This window comes from Oncorhynchus nerka, linkage group LG4 (genome assembly GCF_034236695.1).
Source record: "Oncorhynchus nerka isolate Pitt River linkage group LG4, Oner_Uvic_2.0, whole genome shotgun sequence".
NCBI lineage: Eukaryota > Metazoa > Chordata > Actinopteri > Salmoniformes > Salmonidae > Oncorhynchus > Oncorhynchus nerka.
In genome coordinates, this window is record NC_088399.1 from 73,115,151 (window position 1) to 73,134,549 (window position 19,399).

Consider the following 19,399-nt stretch of genomic DNA (forward strand, 5'->3'; position numbering starts at 1 on the left):
AGTGACAGCATAGTTATTTTTGGACACACTGTAGACTTAAACCATGTATTTTTGGAGGGGGAGGTTCATTCTCCTATTATGTTCAATTACACCAGCATTCATAGAAAGTCACTTCACCGAACATCACTTAGCTTGGCTTCACTTAACATTCCATGTTAACATCCTCTACGACTCTCCTTCTGATTATCTCTCACACTCACACACGTTGCTCTGACTCACTGTCACTATTTCACTTGGTGCATCCTGAGCTGAATGCAGTCAGGCAATATTTCAGTGGAGGCTCCTCAGAGGAGGAAGGGGAGGACCATCCTCCTCAATAAATGTTTTTGCTAAAACTATACTAAATATAACCAAATAATTTATTAAAATACACTATTTTGCAAAGAATGTCTACTGTAGCCTCAGCAGCACTCTGTAGGGTAGCACCATGGTGTAGCCGGAGGACAGCTATCTTCCATCCTCCTCTGGGTATATTTGCTTCAATTCAAAACCTAGGAGGCTCATGGTTCTCACCCCATTCCATAGACTTATACAGTAATTATGACAACTTCCGGAGGACGTCCTCCAGCCTATTAGAGCTCTTTCGCCTGGTCACAGGCGCATTGAAGTCCACAAGTGAAAGGAAGAGGTGAGAGGAGGAGAGCGTGTAGATGCGAGAAGGAATACAACGTGGCTGCTATGAAAGTGAACTGTGTTTACATGTGATCAGGGGTGTATTCATTCAGCCATTTCTGTTGAAAAACGTTTCTTAAACGGAAGCAAACGGAACAAAATAGGGATAAACATACCTGAATTTGTCCAATAGAAACTCTCGTTTGCAACTGTTGGACTAATGATCAAAATCAAATCAAATAAAATTTTATTTGTCACATACACATGGTTAGCAGATGTTAATGCGAGTGTAGCGAAATGCTTGTGCTTCTAATTCCGACAATGCAGTGATAACCAACAAGTAATCTAACTAACAATTCCAAAACTACTGTCTTATACACAGTGTAAGGGGATAAGGAATATGTACATAAGGATAAGGATATGATTACACCCTATATCAGCTAGATTCAGGCAAGAGTGTGCAAGACAGTATTGAATGTCACTGTCTGTCATCTCAAATATGTCTCGACCTGTGTGCACCTACGTTGTAAACTTTCATTCATAGGCTAGGTTGTATCAACCTCATGATGGGTAGAGGGAAAATTAGAGTATCATGTGTTAGCCTAAATCTATCGATGTTACATTGAGCTGGATGAATGGAATATGAATCACAGTCATCCAATATGCTGTAATAGAAATAAGGACATGCTCATGAACAAAAATCGTCTTAAACGGCACCAACTGCCACTGGGGTGTTTATTTATTTATTTATATTTTTTTATTTGACCTATTATCCGGTGTGAGAAATGTAGTCATGACTCATGTTTTACCAGAAAGACTGATGCCTTTCTTTCTCTCTCTCTCTCTCTCTCTCTCTCTCTCTCTCTCTCTCTTCCACTCTCTCTCTCTCTCCACACTCTCTCTCTCTCTCGCTCTCTCTCTCTCTCTCTCTCTCTCTTCCACTCTCTCTCTCTCTCTCTCTCTCTCTCTCTCTCTCTCTCTCCACTCTCTCTCTCTCTCTCTCTCTCTCTCTCTCTCTCTCTCTCTCTCTCTCTCTCTCTCTCTCTCTCTCTCTCTCTCTCTCTCTCTCTCTCTCTCTCTCTCTCTCCCTCTCTCTCTCTCGCTCTCTCTCTCGCTCTCTCTCTCTCTCTCTCTCCCTCTCTCTCTCTCTCTCTCTCTCTCTCCACACTCTCTCTCTCTCTCTCTCGCTCTCTCTCTCTCTCTCTCTCTTCCACTCTCTCTCTCTCTCCACACTCTCTCTCTCTCTCGCTCGCTCTCTCTCTCTCTCTCTCTTCCACTCTCTCTCTCTCTCTCTCTCTCTCTCTCTCTCTCTCTCTCTCTCTCTCTCTCTCTCACTTCTCTCTCTCTCTCTCTCTCTCTCTCTCTCTCTCTCTCTCTCTCTCTCTCTCTCTCTCTCTCTCTCTCTCCCTCTCTCTCTCTCTCTCGCTCTCTCTCTCTCTCGCTCTCTCTCGCTCTCTCTCTCTCTCTCTCTCCCTCTCTCTCTCTCACTCTTCCACTCTCTCTCTCTCTCTCTCTCCACACTTTCTCTCTTTCTCTCCCCCCTCCCCCCTCAGGGTTTTTTCCGTAGATCCATCCAGAAGAACATGGTCTACACGTGTCACCGGGACAAGAACTGCAACATCAACAAGGTGACCAGGAACCGCTGTCAGTACTGCCGGCTCCAGAAGTGCTTTGGCGTGGGCATGTCCAAAGAGTGTGAGTCTCAATCTCACACACACATGCACACACATATGCACACACACACACACACACCGTTGTTAGTACTGCCGGCTCCAGAAGTGCTTTTCTATGGGAATATCCATAGTCTAAATCCCACATCTCTAATCCCAAAAATGAATACCAAACCACACCGCTATGTAAGTTTCCTGGAATAAGAGGGACACACACACCATCCTATTCATCCCCTAGTTGATTTAAACACAGACAGACACACACACACCATCCTATTCATCCCCTAGTGGATTTAAACACACACATACACACACACCATCCTATTCATCCTCTAGTGGATTTAAACACACACAGACACACACACACCATCCTATTCATCCCCTAGTTGATTTAAACACACACAGACACACACCATCCTATTCATCCTCTAGTGGATTTAAACACACACACACACACACTATCCTATTCATCCTCTAGTGGATTTAAACACACACAGACACACACACACCATCCTATTCATCCCCTAGTTGATTTAAACACACACAGACACACACCATCCTATTCATCCTCTAGTGGATTTAAACACACACAGACACACACACCATCCTATTCATCCTCTAGTGGATTTAAACACACACAGACACACACACCATCCTATTCATCCTCTAGTTGATTTAAACACACACACACACACACACACACACACCATCCTTTCCATCCTCTAGTTTAAACACACACAGACACACACACCATCCTATTCATCCCTTAGTGGATTTAAATACACACAGACACACACACCATCCTATTCATCCCATGGTGGATTTAAACACACACAGACACACACACCATAATATGTATCCCCTAGTGGATTTAAACACACACACACACACCATTCTATTCATCCTCTAGTGGATTTAAACACACACAGACACACACACACACACCATCCTATTCATCCTCTAGTGGATTTAAACACACAGACACACACACACCATCCTATTCATCCCCTAGTTGATTTAAACACACACAGACACACACACACCATCCTATTCATCCTCTAGTGGATTTAAACACACACAGACACACACACCATCCTATTCATCCTCTAGTGGATTTAAACACACACAGACACACACACCATCCTATTCATCCTCTAGTTGATTTAACCACACACACACACACACACACCATCCTTTCCATCCTCTAGTTTAAACACACACAGACACACACACACCATCCTTTCCATCCTCTAGTGGATTGAAACACACACAGACACACACACCATCCTTTCCATCCTCTAGTTTAAACACACACAGACACACACACACCATCCTATTCATCCTCTAGTTGATTTAAACACACACAGACACACACACACCATCCTATTCATCCTCTAGTTGATTTAAACACACACAGACACACACACCATCCTTTCCATCCTCTAGTTGATTTAAACACACACAGACACACACACACCATCCTATTCATCCTCTAGTTGATTTAAACACACACACACACACACACACACACACACCATCCTATTCATCCTCTAGTGGATTTAAACACACACAGACACTCACACCATCCTATTAATCCCTTAGTGGATTTAAATACACACAGACACACACACACCATCCTATTCATCCCCTGGTGGATTTAAACACACACAGACACACACACCATCCTATTCATCCCCTAATGGATTTAAACACACACAAACACACACACCATCCTATTCATCCTCTAGTGGATTTAAACACACACACACACACACACACACCATCCTATTCATCCTCTAGTGGATTTAAACACACACAGACACACACACCATCCTATTCATCCTCTAGTGGATTTAAACACACACACACACCATCCTATTCATCCCCTAGTGGATTGAAACACACACAGACACACACACCATCCTATTCATCCCCTAGTGGATTTAAACACACACACACACACCATCATATTCATCCTCTAGTGGATTTAAATACACACAGACACACACACCATCCTATTTATTCCCTAGTGGATTTAAACACACACAAACACACACACCATCCTATTCATCCTCTAGTGGATTTAAACACACACACACACACAGACACACCATCCTATTCATCCCCTAGTGGATTTAAACACACACACACACACACCATCCTATTCATCCCCTAGTGGTTTAAACACACACACAGACACACACACACCATCCTATTCATCCCCTAGTGGTTTTAAACACACACAGACACACACACACCATCCTATTCATCCTCTAGTTGATTTAAACACACACAGACACACACACCATCCTTTCCATCCTCTAGTTGATTTAAACACACACAGACACACACACACCATCCTATTCATCCTCTAGTTGATTTAAACACACACACACACACACACACCATCCTATTCATCCTCTAGTGGATTTAAACACACACAGACACTCACACCATCCTATTCATCCCTTAGTGGATTTAAATACACACAGACACACACACACCATCCTATTCATCCCCTGGTGGATTTAAACACACACAGACACACACACCATCCTATTCATCCCCTAGTGGATTTAAACACACACACACACACACCATCCTATTCATCCTCTAGTGGATTTAAACACACACAGACACACACACCATCCTATTCATCCTCTAGTGGATTTAAACACACACACACACCATCCTATTCATCCCCTAGTGGATTGAAACACACACAGACACACACACCATCCTATTCATCCCCTAGTGGATTTAAACACACACACACACACCATCATATTCATCCTCTAGTGGATTTAAATACACACAGACACACACACCATCCTATTTATTCCCTAGTGGATTTAAACACACACAAACACACATACCATCCTATTCATCCTCTAGTGGATTTAAACACACACACACACACACACACACACACACCATCCTATTCATCCCCTAGTGGTTTTAAACACACACACACACACACACACCATCCTATTCATCCTCTAGTGGATTTAAACACACACAGACACTCACACCATCCTATTCATCCCTTAGTGGATTTAAATACACACAGACACACACACACCATCCTATTCATCCCCTGGTGGATTTAAACACACACAGACACACACACCATCCTATTCATCCCCTAGTGGATTTAAACACACACACACACACACCATCCTATTCATCCTCTAGTGGATTTAAACACACACAGACACACACACCATCCTATTCATCCTCTAGTGGATTTAAACACACACACACACCATCCTATTCATCCCCTAGTGGATTGAAACACACACAGCCACACACACCATCCTATTCATCCCCTAGTGGATTTAAACACACACACACACACCATCATATTCATCCTCTAGTGGATTTAAATACACACAGACACACACACCATCCTATTTATTCCCTAGTGGATTTAAACACACACAAACACACACACCATCCTATTCATCCTCTAGTGGATTTAAACACACACACACACACACACACACACCATCCTATTCATCCCCTAGTTGATTTAAACACACACAGACACACACACACCATCCTATTCATCCTCTAGTGGATTTAAACACACACAGACACACACACCATCCTATTCATCCTCTAGTGGATTTAAACACACACAGACACACACACCATCCTATTCATCCTCTAGTTGATTTAAACACACACACACACACCATCCTTTCCATCCTCTAGTTTAAACACACACAGACACACACACACCATCCTTTCCATCCTCTAGTGGATTGAAACACACACAGACACACACACCATCCTTTCCATCCTCTAGTTTAAACACACACAGACACACACACACCATCCTATTCATCCTCTAGTTGATTTAAACACACACAGACACACACACACCATCCTATTCATCCTCTAGTTGATTTAAACACACACAGACACACACACCATCCTTTCCATCCTCTAGTTTAAACACACACAGACACACACACACACCATCCTATTCATCCTCTAGTTGATTTAAACACACACACACACACACCATCCTATTCATCCTCTAGTGGATTTAAACACACACAGACACTCACACCATCCTATTAATCCCTTAGTGGATTTAAATACACACAGACACACACACACCATCCTATTCATCCCCTGGTGGATTTAAACACACACAGACACTCACACCATCCTATTCATCCCTAATGGATTTAAACACACACAAACACACACACCATCCTATTCATCCTCTAGTGGATTTAAACACACACACACACACACACACCATCCTATTCATCCTCTAGTGGATTTAAACACACACAGACACACACACCATCCTATTCATCCTCTAGTGGATTTAAACACACACACACACCATCCTATTCATCCCCTAGTGGATTGAAACACACACAGACACACACACCATCCTATTCATCCCCTAGTGGATTTAAACACACACACACACACCATCATATTCATCCTCTAGTGGATTTAAATACACACAGACACACACACCATCCTATTTATTCCCTAGTGGATTTAAACACACACAAACACACACACCATCCTATTCATCCTCTAGTGGATTTAAACACACACACACACACAGACACACCATCCTATTCATCCCCTAGTGGATTTAAACACACACACACACACACCATCCTATTCATCCTCTCGTGGATTTAAACACACACACACACACACACACACACACACACACACACACACACACACACCATCCTATTCATCCCCTAGTGGTTTTAAACACACACAGACACACACACACCATCCTATTCATCCTCTAGTTGATTTAAACACACACAGACACACACACCATCCTTTCCATCCTCTAGTTGATTTAAACACACACAGACACACACACACCATCCTATTCATCCTCTAGTTGATTTAAACACACACACACACACACACACCATCCTATTCATCCTCTAGTGGATTTAAACACACACAGACACTCACACCATCCTATTCATCCCTTAGTGGATTTAAATACACACAGACACACACACACCATCCTATTCATCCCCTGGTGGATTTAAACACACACAGACACACACACCATCCTATTCATCCCCTAGTGGATTTAAACACACACACACACACACACCATCCTATTCATCCTCTAGTGGATTTAAACACACACAGACACACACACCATCCTATTCATCCTCTAGTGGATTTAAACACACACACACACACCATCCTATTCATCCCCTAGTGGATTTAAACACACACAGACACACACACCATCCTATTCATCCCCTAGTGGATTTAAACACACACACACACACCATCATATTCATCCTCTAGTGGATTTAAATACACACAGACACACACACCATCCTATTCATCCCCTAGTGGATTTAAACACACACACACACATACCATCCTATTCATCCTCTAGTGGATTTAAACACACACACACACACACACACACACACGCATCCTATTCATCCCTAGTGGTTTTAAACACACACACACACACCATCCTATTCATCCCTAGTGGTTTAACACACACACACACACCATCCTATTCATCCTCTAGTGGATTTAAACACACACAGACACTCACACCATCCTATTCATCCCTTAGTGGATTTAAATACACACAGACACACACACACATCCTATTCATCCCTAGTGGATTTAAACACACACAGACACACACACCATCCTATTCATCCCTAGTGGATTTAAACACACACACACACACACCATCCTATTCATCCTCTAGTGGATTTAAACACACACAGACACACACACCATCCTATTCATCCTCTAGTGGATTTAAACACACACACACACCATCCTATTCATCCCTAGTGGATTGAAACACACACAGACACACACACCATCCTATTCATCCCTAGTGGATTTAAACACACACAGACACACACATCATATTCATCCTCTAGTGGATTTAAATACACACAGACACACACACCATCCTATTTATTCCCTAGTGGATTTAAACACACACAAACACACACACCATCCTATTCATCCTCTAGTGGATTTAAACACACACACACACACACACACACACCATCCTATTCATCCCCTAGTGGTTTTAAACACACACAGACACACACACACCATCCTATTCATCCTCTAGTTGATTTAAACACACACAGACACACACACCATCCTTTCCATCCTCTAGTTGATTTAAACACACACAGACACACACACCATCCTATTCATCCTCTAGTTGATTTAAACACACACATACACACACACCATCCTATTCATCCTCTAGTTGATTTAAACACACACACACCATCATATTCATCCTCTAGTGGATTTAAACACACACAGACACTCACACCATCCTATTCATCCCTTAGTGGATTTAAATACACACAGACACACACACACCATCCTATTCATCCCCTAATGGATTTAAACACACACAAACACACACACCATCCTATTCATCCTCTAGTGGATTTAAACACACACAGACACACACACACCATCCTATTCATCCTCTAGTGGATTTAAACACACACAGTAAACACACACACACCATCCTATTCACACACACACCATCCTATTCATCCTCTAGTGGATTTAAACACACACACACACACCATCCTATTCATCCCCTAGTGGATTGAAACACACACAGACACACACACCATCCTATTCATCCTCTAGTGGATTTAAACACACACACACACACACCATCATATTCATCCTCTAGTGGATTTAAATACACACAAACACACACACCATCCTATTCATCCCCTAGTGGATTTAAACACACACACACACACACCATCATATTCATCCTCTAGTGGATTTAAATACACACAGACACACACACATCCTATTTATCCCATCCTCTAGTGGATTTAAACACACACAAACACACACACCATCCTATTCATCCTCTAGTGGATTTAAACACACACACACACACACACACACACACACCATCCTATTCATCCCCTAGTGGATTTAAACACACACACACACACACCATCCTATTCATCCTCTCGTGGATGTAAACACACACACACACACACACACACACACACACACACACACACACACACACACACACACACACACCATCCTATTCATCCCCTAGTGATTTTAAACACAAACACACCATCCTATTCATCCTCTAGTGGATTGAAACACACACAAACACACACACCATCCTATTCATCCTGTAGTGGATTTAAACACACACAAACACACACACCATCCTATTCATCCTCTAGTGGTTTTAAACACACACACACACACACCACACACACACACCATCCTATTCATCCCCTAGTGGATTTAAACACACACAGACACACACACCATCCTATTCATCCTCTAGTGGATTTAAACACACACACACACACCATCCTATTCATCCTCTAGTGGATTTAAACACACACAGACACACACACACCATCCTATTCATCCTCTAGTGGATTTAAACACACACAGACACACACACACCATCCTATTCATCCCCTAGTTGATTTAAACACACACAGACACACACACACATCCTATTCATCCTCTAGTGGATTTAAACACACACACACACACACACACCATCCTATTCATCCTCTAGTGGATTTAAACACACACAGACACACACACCATCCTATTCATCCTCTAGTGGATTTAAACACACACAGACACACACACCATCCTATTCATCCTCTAGTTGATTTAAACACACACACACACACACACACCATTCTTTCCATCCTCTAGTTTAAACAGACACACACACCGTCCTATTCATCCTCTAGTTGATTTAAACACACACAGACACACACACCATCCTATTCATCCCTTAGTGGATTTAAATACACACAGACACACACACACCATCCTATTCATCCCATGGTGGATTTAAACACACACAGACACACACACCATAATATGTATCCCCTAGTGGATTTAAACACACACACACACACCATCCTATTCATCCTCTAGTGGATTTAAACACACACAGACACACACACACACCATCCTATTCATCCTCTAGTGGATTTAAACACACACAGACACACACACACCATCCTATTCATCCCCTAGTTGATTTAAACACACAGACACACACACACCATCCTATTCATCCTCTATTGGATTTAAACACACACAGACACACACACCATCCTATTCATCCTCTAGTGGATTTAAACACACACAGACACACACACCATCCTATTCATCCTCTAGTTGATTTAAACACACACACACACACCATCCTATTCATCCTCTAGTGGATTTAAACACACACAGACACACACACACCATCCTATTCATCCTCTAGTGGATTTAAACACACACAGACACACACACCATCCTATTCATCCTCTAGTGGATTTAAACACACACAGACACACACACCATTTCAAACACACACACACACACACACACCATCCTTTCCATCCTCTAGTTTAAACACACACAGACACACACACCGTCCTATTCATCCTCTAGTTGATTTAAACACACACAGACACACACACCATCCTATTCATCCCTTAGTGGATTTAAATACACACAGACACACACACCAAGACACACACACCATCCTATTCATCCTCTAGTGGATTTAAACACACACAGACACACACACCTATTCATCCATCCTCTATTCATCCTCTAGTGGATTTAAACACACACACCACACACACACCATCCTATTCATCCCCTAGTTGATTTAAACACACACAGACACACACACACCATCCTATTCATCCTCTAGTGGATTTAAACACACACACACACACACACACACCATCCTATTCATCCTCTAGTGGATTTAAACACACACAGACACACACACACCATCCTATTCATCCTCTAGTGGATTTAAACACACAGACACACACACACCATCCTATTCATCCTCTAGTTGATTTAAACACACACAGACACACACACACCATCCTATTCATCCTCTAGTTGATTTAAACACACACAGACACACACACCATCCTTTCCATCCTCTAGTTTAAACACACACAGACACACACACACCATCCTATTCATCCTCTAGTTGATTTAAACACACACACACACATCCTATTCATCCTCTAGTGGATTTAAACACACACAGACACACACACACCATCCTATTCATCCCTAGTGGATTTAAACACACACAGACACACACACACCCTATTCATCCTATTCATCCTCTATCCTATTCATTTAAACAAACACACACAGACACACACACATCCTATTCATCCTCTAGTGGAAAACACATGGATTTAAACACACACAGACACACACACCATCCTATTCATCCTCTAGTGGATTTAAACACACACAGACACACACACCATCCTATTCATCCCCTAGTGGATTTAAACACACACAGACACACACACCATCCTATTCATCCTCTAGTGGATTTAAACACACACACACACACACCATCCTATTCATCCTCTAGTGGATTTAAACACACACAGACACACACACACCATCCTATTCATCCTCTAGTGGATTTAAACACACACAGACACACACACCATCCTATTCATCCCCTAGTGGATTTAAACACACACACACACACACCATCCTATTCATCCTCTAGTGGATTTAAACACACACAGACACACACACCATCCTATTCATCCCCTAGTGGATTTAAACACACACAGACACACACACACCATCCTATTCATCCCCTAGTGGATTGAAACACACACAGACACACACACCATCCTATTCATTCCCTAGTGGATTTAAACACACACAGACACACACACACCATCCTATTCATCCCCTAGTGGATTGAAACACACACAGACACACATACCATCCTATTCATCCCCTAGTGGATTTAAACACACACACACACACCATCATATTCATCCTCTAGTGGATTTAAATGCACACACACACACACACACACACACACACACACACACACACCTATTCATCCTATTCATCCCACCATCCTAGTGGATTTAAACACACACACACCATCCTATTCATCCACACTATTGGATTTAAACACACACACACACACACACACATTCATCACTCCTATTCATCCCTAGTGGATTTAAACACACACACACACCATCCTATTCATCCTCTAGTGGATTTAAACACACACACACACACACCTATTCATCCCCTAGTGGTTTAAACACACACAGACACACACACCATCCTATTCATCCTCTAGTGGATTTAAACACACACACACACACACCATCCTATTCATCCTCTCGTGGATTTAAACACACACACACACACACACACACCATCCTATTCATCCCCTAGTGGTTTTAAACACACACAAACACACACACCATCCTATTCATCCCCTAGTGGTTTTAAACACAAACACACCATCCTATTCATCCTCTAGTGGATTGAAACACACACAAACACACACACCATCCTATTCATCCCCTAGTGGATTTAAACACACACACACACACACCATCCTATTCATCCCCTAGTGGATTTAAACACACACAGACACTCACACCATCCTATTCATCCCCTAGTGGATTTAAACACACACACACACACCATCCTATTCATCCTCTAGTGGTTTTAAACACACACACACACCATCCTATTCATCCCCTAGTGGATTTAAACACACACAGACACACACACCATCCTATTCATCCCCTAGTGGTTTTAAACACAAACACACCATCCTATTCATCCTCTAGTGGATTAAAACACACACAAACACACACACCATCCTATTCATCCTCTAGTGGTTTTAAACACACACACACACCATCCTATTCATCCCCTAGTGGATTGAAACACACACAGACACTCACACCATCCTATTCATCCCCTAGTGGATTTAAACACACACAAACACACACACCATCCTATTCATCCCCTAGTGGATTTAAACACACACAGACACACACACCATCCTATTCATCCTCTAGTGGATTTAAACACACACACACACACACACACACACACACACACCATCCTATTCATCCCCTAGTGGATTTAAACACACACACACCATCCTATTCATCCTCTAGTGGATTTAAACACACACACACACACACACACACACACACCATCCTATTCATCCCCTAGTGGATTTAAACACACACACACACACACCATCCTATTCATCCTCTCGTGGATTTAAACACACACACACACACACACACACACCATCCTATTCATCCCCTAGTGGTTTTAAACACACACAAACACACACACCATCCTATTCATTCCCTAGTGGATTGAAACACACACACACACACACCATCCTATTCATCCCCTAGTGGTTTTAAACACAAACACACCATCCTATTCATCCTCTAGTGGATTGAAACACACACAAACACACACACCATCCTATTCATCCCCTAGTGGATTTAAACACACACACACACACACCATCCTATTCATCCCCTAGTGGATTTAAACACACACAGACACTCACACCATCCTATTCATCCCCTAGTGGATTTAAACACACACACACACACCATCCTATTCATCCTCTAGTGGTTTTAAACACACACACACACCATCCTATTCATCCCCTAGTGGATTTAAACACACACAGACACTCACACCATCCTATTCATTCCCTAGTGGATTTAAACACACACACACACACACCATCCTATTCATCCCCTAGTGGTTTTAAACACAAACACACCATCCTATTCATCCTCTAGTGGATTAAAACACACACAAACACACACACCATCCTATTCATCCTCTAGTGGTTTTAAACACACACACACACACACACCATCCTATTCATCCCCTAGTGGATTTAAACACACACAAACACACACACCATCCTATTCATCCCCTAGTGGATTTAAACACACACAAACACTCACACCATCCTATTCATCCCCTAGTGGATTTAAACACACACACACACACCATCCTATTCATCCTCTAGTGGATTTAAACACACACAAACACACACACCATCCTATTCATCCTCTAGTGGTTTTAAACACACACACACACCATCCTATTCATCCCCTAGTGGATTTAAACACACACAGACACACACACCATCCTATTCATCCCCTAGTGGATTTAAACACACACACACACACCATCCTATTCATCCTCTCGTGGATTTAAACACACACACACACACACCATCCTATTCATCCCCTAGTGGTTTTAAACACACACAAACACACACACCATCCTATTCATTCCCTAGTGGATTTAAACACACACACACACACACCATCCTATTCATCCCCTAGTGGTTTTAAACACACACAAACACACACACCATCCTATTCATTCCCTAGTGGATTTAAACACACACACACACACACACCATCCTATTCATCCCCTAGTGGTTTTAAACACACACACACACACACACCATCCTATTCATCCTCTAGTGGATTGAAACACACACAAACACACACACCATCCTATTCATCCTCTCGTGGATTTAAACACACACAGACACTCACACCATCCTATTCATCCCCTAGTGGATTTAAACACACACACACAGAGACACCATCCTATTCATCCCCTAGTGGATTTAAACACACACACACAGAGACACCATCCTATTCATCCCCTAGTGGATTTAAACATACACAAAAACACACACCATCCTATTCATCCCCTTTTGGATTGAAACACACACAGATACACACACCATCCTTTCCATCCTCTAGTGGATTTAAACACACACAGACACACACCATCCTATTCATCCTCTAGTGGATTTAAATCCTTCAGCTCTCTGCTCTTGCACTTTTAACTTTTTAAGTGGATTGCATTTCTCACTTTTAATGATATGGTTTGTGTGTGTGTGTGTGTGTGTGTGTGTGTGTGTGTGTGTGTGTGTGTGTGTGTGTGTGTGTGTGTGTGCGTGCGTGCGTGCGGGTGTGTGTGTGTGTGTGTGTGTGTGTGTGTGTGTGTGTGTGTGCGTGCGGGTGTGTGTGTGTGTGTGCGGGTGTGTGTGTGTGTGTGTGTGTGTGTGTGTGTGTTGTGTGTGTGTGTGTGTGTGTGTGTGTGTGTGTGTGTGTGTGTGTGTGTGTGTGTGTGTGTGTGTGTGTGTGTGCGTGTGTGTGTGTGTGTGTGCGGGTGTGTCTGTGTGTGTGGGTGTGTGTGTGTGTGTTTGCGTGCGGGTGTGTGTGTGTGTGTGTGCGTGTGTGTGTGTGTGGTGTGTGTGTGTGTGTGTGTGTGTGTGTGTTGTTGCTAGGCTCAGCAGGTTTATATCCAACATGCTGTATCAGGTGATTAGCACACCAGCAAGAGCAGAACTTTTCCCAAGTCTGTTGAAATTAAAGTAGTACTTGTTTGATTCCTCCATCTTACCTTGATTTCTGACAGAAATTCCCCCAGCATCCACACACTGTACCCTTCAAGAGGGTTGATCCTATACTGTCTCTATGTGTCTGAAGTACAGAACTGGCTGGTGGGACTCTCTCCCAGGAGAAAGATGGATGGATGAGAGGAACTAGTGCAGGTGAATGATAAAGAGATTTCTTTGGTGGTTAAATTCTCAAACACGATCTGCGTACTTCCTACACATTTTAAGGCCCTTTGGAACACATCAGATTTACCCTTGAATCCAATACAATTACAAAGATTCATTCATTCAGAAAGGTGACATTTAAATTGTAATTTGCGATATACATATTGCAATTCCATCCCATTGAGAAGGGTATCCTTGACGACCTGATTAGAAGACACCTCCACACATAGTACACTGTCTCCTTTCTTATTAACTGATCAAAGTATTACCGTTTGACATGAGAACGGTTGCAGCTGTTGCACATGGAAAAGGTAACAGTAACATGATAACCACTGGTCAATCATGCTGTGAAGGGAACAAGGACTCTCTTGCCCAAAAATGGTAAAACCACTGTCCTTGAAATCAACGACTTGATGTGAGTGGCATGCATCATCACCCAACCCACTAAAGAACCGAGTATGTTCAGCCGTTGAAGGGGTGTGTGTGTGTGGTGTGTGTGTGTGTGTGTCTTAGCGATCATGTTGCCCCATTCCATTGTCAGCGACGGGAACAGTTTGCATTTCACAGGTTATTGCCGCTTCTTGATTGCATCTGCAGTTAGGGTGCCCGTCCACTTCACGCTCCATTAGCCCTGAGGGGAAGAAGCCATTTCTCTCCTCTTTCTCCCCCATAGACTCACAGAGAAGGTGCTGCCTCTATTCTCTTGTCCACCTGGTCTGGTTTCCCCATAGAGATAGTGTATAATGTATATAGTGTTCTATTTCATTCTGTATGTCTCCCCCACTGAGCACAGGACCCATTCCCCTCCTCCATGTGTTGCTGTGATGAGGTTGTGTACCTTAGCTTACTCCCCTCCTGTAGCTGCTAGCTAACCCCAGCAGGTACCCTGTCCATCCTATAAAGTGTTAATGTAGTGTTTACTGGTGTGTTATTGAAGAGGGAGCTAGGTACTGTGGGTTCGTAGCACTTGATTTCACGGTACTGCTTCTGTTGATATTTCCAATGGTATTTTAGAGGAAATTCCCTCCTCAGACAGAGGGAACCAGGCTCAGGAGGCCCATGCTTCATCTTCTGCCTCGCAGATACACTTACAGAAAAAAAAACGAATGAAAACCACAAAAACACGTTTTCATGGGATCTTATGTGAAGTTAATGTGATAACGTGTAACAACAGGTAAACCGTGAAAATACACATGTGAAGTTTTCTAAAAACACGTGTTTTCACAGGATTTCACGTGAAATTTCATGTGAAATCATGCGATTTTCCATATGTGATATCATGTGTTTTTTCAGTAAGGGTAACCAGTCCCATGTTCAGAGTTCAGGCACAAAGGAGTGTGTGTGGGTTTGTATTTTGTCTGCGTGGGGACAGTTAGTGATGTTAGAGAGTATGAAATGGAGAAGTAATTTCAGGTCACTGGCCCCTACAGTCACATTTCACCTGCTCTGGTCTCTGACATAGAGAGTTCAGAATGCTGCCTGGCATAACATCAGCTGTGTTTCTCTGGTCTCTGACATAGAGAGTTCAGAAAGCTGGCTGGCATAACATCAGCTGTGTTTCTCTGGTCTCTGACATAGAGAGTTCAGAATGCTGCCTGGCATAACATCAGCTGTGTTTCTCTGGTCTCTGACATAGAGAGTTCAGAAAGCTGGCTGGCATAACATCAGCTGTGTTTCTCTGGTCTCTGACATAGAGAGTTCAGAAAGTTGGCTGGCATAACATCAGCTGTGTTTCTCTGGTCTCTGACATAGAGAGTTCAGAAAGCTGGCTGGCATAACATCAGCTGTGTTTCTCTGGTCTCTGACATAGAGAGTTCAGAAAGCTGGCTGGCATAACATCAGCTGTGTTTCTCTGGTCTCTGACATAGAGAGTTCAGAAAGCTGGCTGGCATAACATCAGCTGTGTTTCTCTGGTCTCTGACATAGAGAGTTCAGAAAGATGTCTGGCATAACATCAGCTGTGTTTCTCTGGTCTCTGACATAGAGAGTTCAGAAAGCTGTCTGGCATAACATCAGCTGTGTTTCTCTGGTCTCTGACATAGAGAGTTCAGAAAGCTGGCTGGCATAACATCAGCTGTGTTTCTCTGGTCTCTGACATAGAGAGTTCAGAAAGCTGCCTGGCATAACATCAGCTGTGTTTCTCTGGTCTCTGACATAGAGAGTTCAGAAAGCTGGCTGGCATAACATCAGCTGTGTTTCTCTGGTCTCTGACATAGAGAGTTCAGAAAGCTGGCTGGCATAACATCAGCTGTGTTTCTCTGGTCTCTGACATAGAGAGTTCAGAAAGCTGGCTGGCATAACATCAGCTGTGTTTCTCTGGTCTCTGACATAGAGAGTTCAGAAAGCTGCCTGGCATAACATCAGCTGTGTTTCTCTGGTGTCTGACCACACACTATCTCCACTGGGGCATGGTATCAGTTTGTATGTGTGTGTGGAGGGGCATGGTATCAGTTTGTATGTGTGTGTGGAGGGGCATGGTATCAGTTTGTATGTGTGTGTGGAGGGGCATGGTATCAGTTTGTATGTGTGTGTGGAGGGGCATGTTATCGGTTTGTATGTGTGTGTGGAGGGGCATGGTATCAGTTTGTATGTGTGTGTGGAGGGGCATGGTATCAGTTTGTATGTGTGTGTGGAGGGGCATGGTATCAGTTTGTATGTGTGTGTGGAGGGGCATGGTATCAGTTCGTATGTGTGTGTGGAGGGGGATGGGCATATATCACAGGATCCCAGAGAAGAGAGGGGGAGGGGCGCGTTGGTTGGTGCATCCCATGGGTCGGGTATGTGAGGGGGGGATTAAGGAGGAGAGGGATATTCATGGCGAGGTGAACACTAGGAGAGAACGCCCCCAGGACAATCAATTACCCAGCACTCCAAACATATGACCAGGAGCAGATACATCCCAGTGATGCATCAGACAACAGACCTGGGAAATAGATGGGCTTTTAAGACTTCCAGACAGATGTCGGGAGGAGGAGGGAAGGATGGACAGAATACATCTAGTCCTCCATCTCATCATCACCTCCTCCAACTAGAGATATTATTGCTTCTCTTTACTCCCAAATGAAAGACAGAATAATATTCCCTCATTCTATGAATAGGTCATTCCCTCTTGAATAACTTTTGATTTGATTGACCCTGTAGGTCAGGTGTTATGTGAAGGACTGGGCCTTAGGGGCTCCTTTTAGAAATAACAATGTATTAACATGAGAAAACATACTTTTATTGCCAGATAAAGACACAGACTGTGTTTACACAGGCAGCACAACTCTGATCTTTTTAGTCACTAATTGGTGTTTTGACCAATCAAGTCAGCTCTTTTGCCACACAATTGATTAGAAGATCAGAATTGGTCTGCCTTTGTAAACGCAGCCAAAGACACCATAGACTGTAGTCTTTAGTAGAGTGTGTAAAATATGGTGGTGTACACTACGCTCCTGAGTGGCGCAGCGGTCTAAGGCACTGCATCTCAGTGTTAGAGGCGTCACTACAGACCCTGGTTCCATTCCAGGCTGTATCGCAGCGGTCTAAGGCACTGCATCTCAGTGTTAGAGGCATCACTACAGACCCTGGTTCCATTCCAGGCTGTATCGCAGCGGTCTAAGGCACTGCATCTCAGTGTTAGAGGCGTCACTACAGACCCTGG

The 19,399-nt window shown here is 43.1% G+C and overlaps 1 protein-coding gene across 1 annotated transcript in view; it reads left to right on the forward strand.

Annotated features, from left to right (window-relative positions):
* Positions 1-19,399, forward strand: part of LOC115128796 (retinoic acid receptor alpha-A-like) — a 116,471-nt gene that overhangs the window by 38,992 nt on the left and 58,080 nt on the right. The window contains exon 3 of the mRNA XM_065017811.1: positions 2,166-2,307. Within this exon, the coding sequence (XP_064873883.1) occupies positions 2,166-2,307 (142 nt within the window). The remainder of the gene's footprint in view (positions 1-2,165; positions 2,308-19,399) is intronic.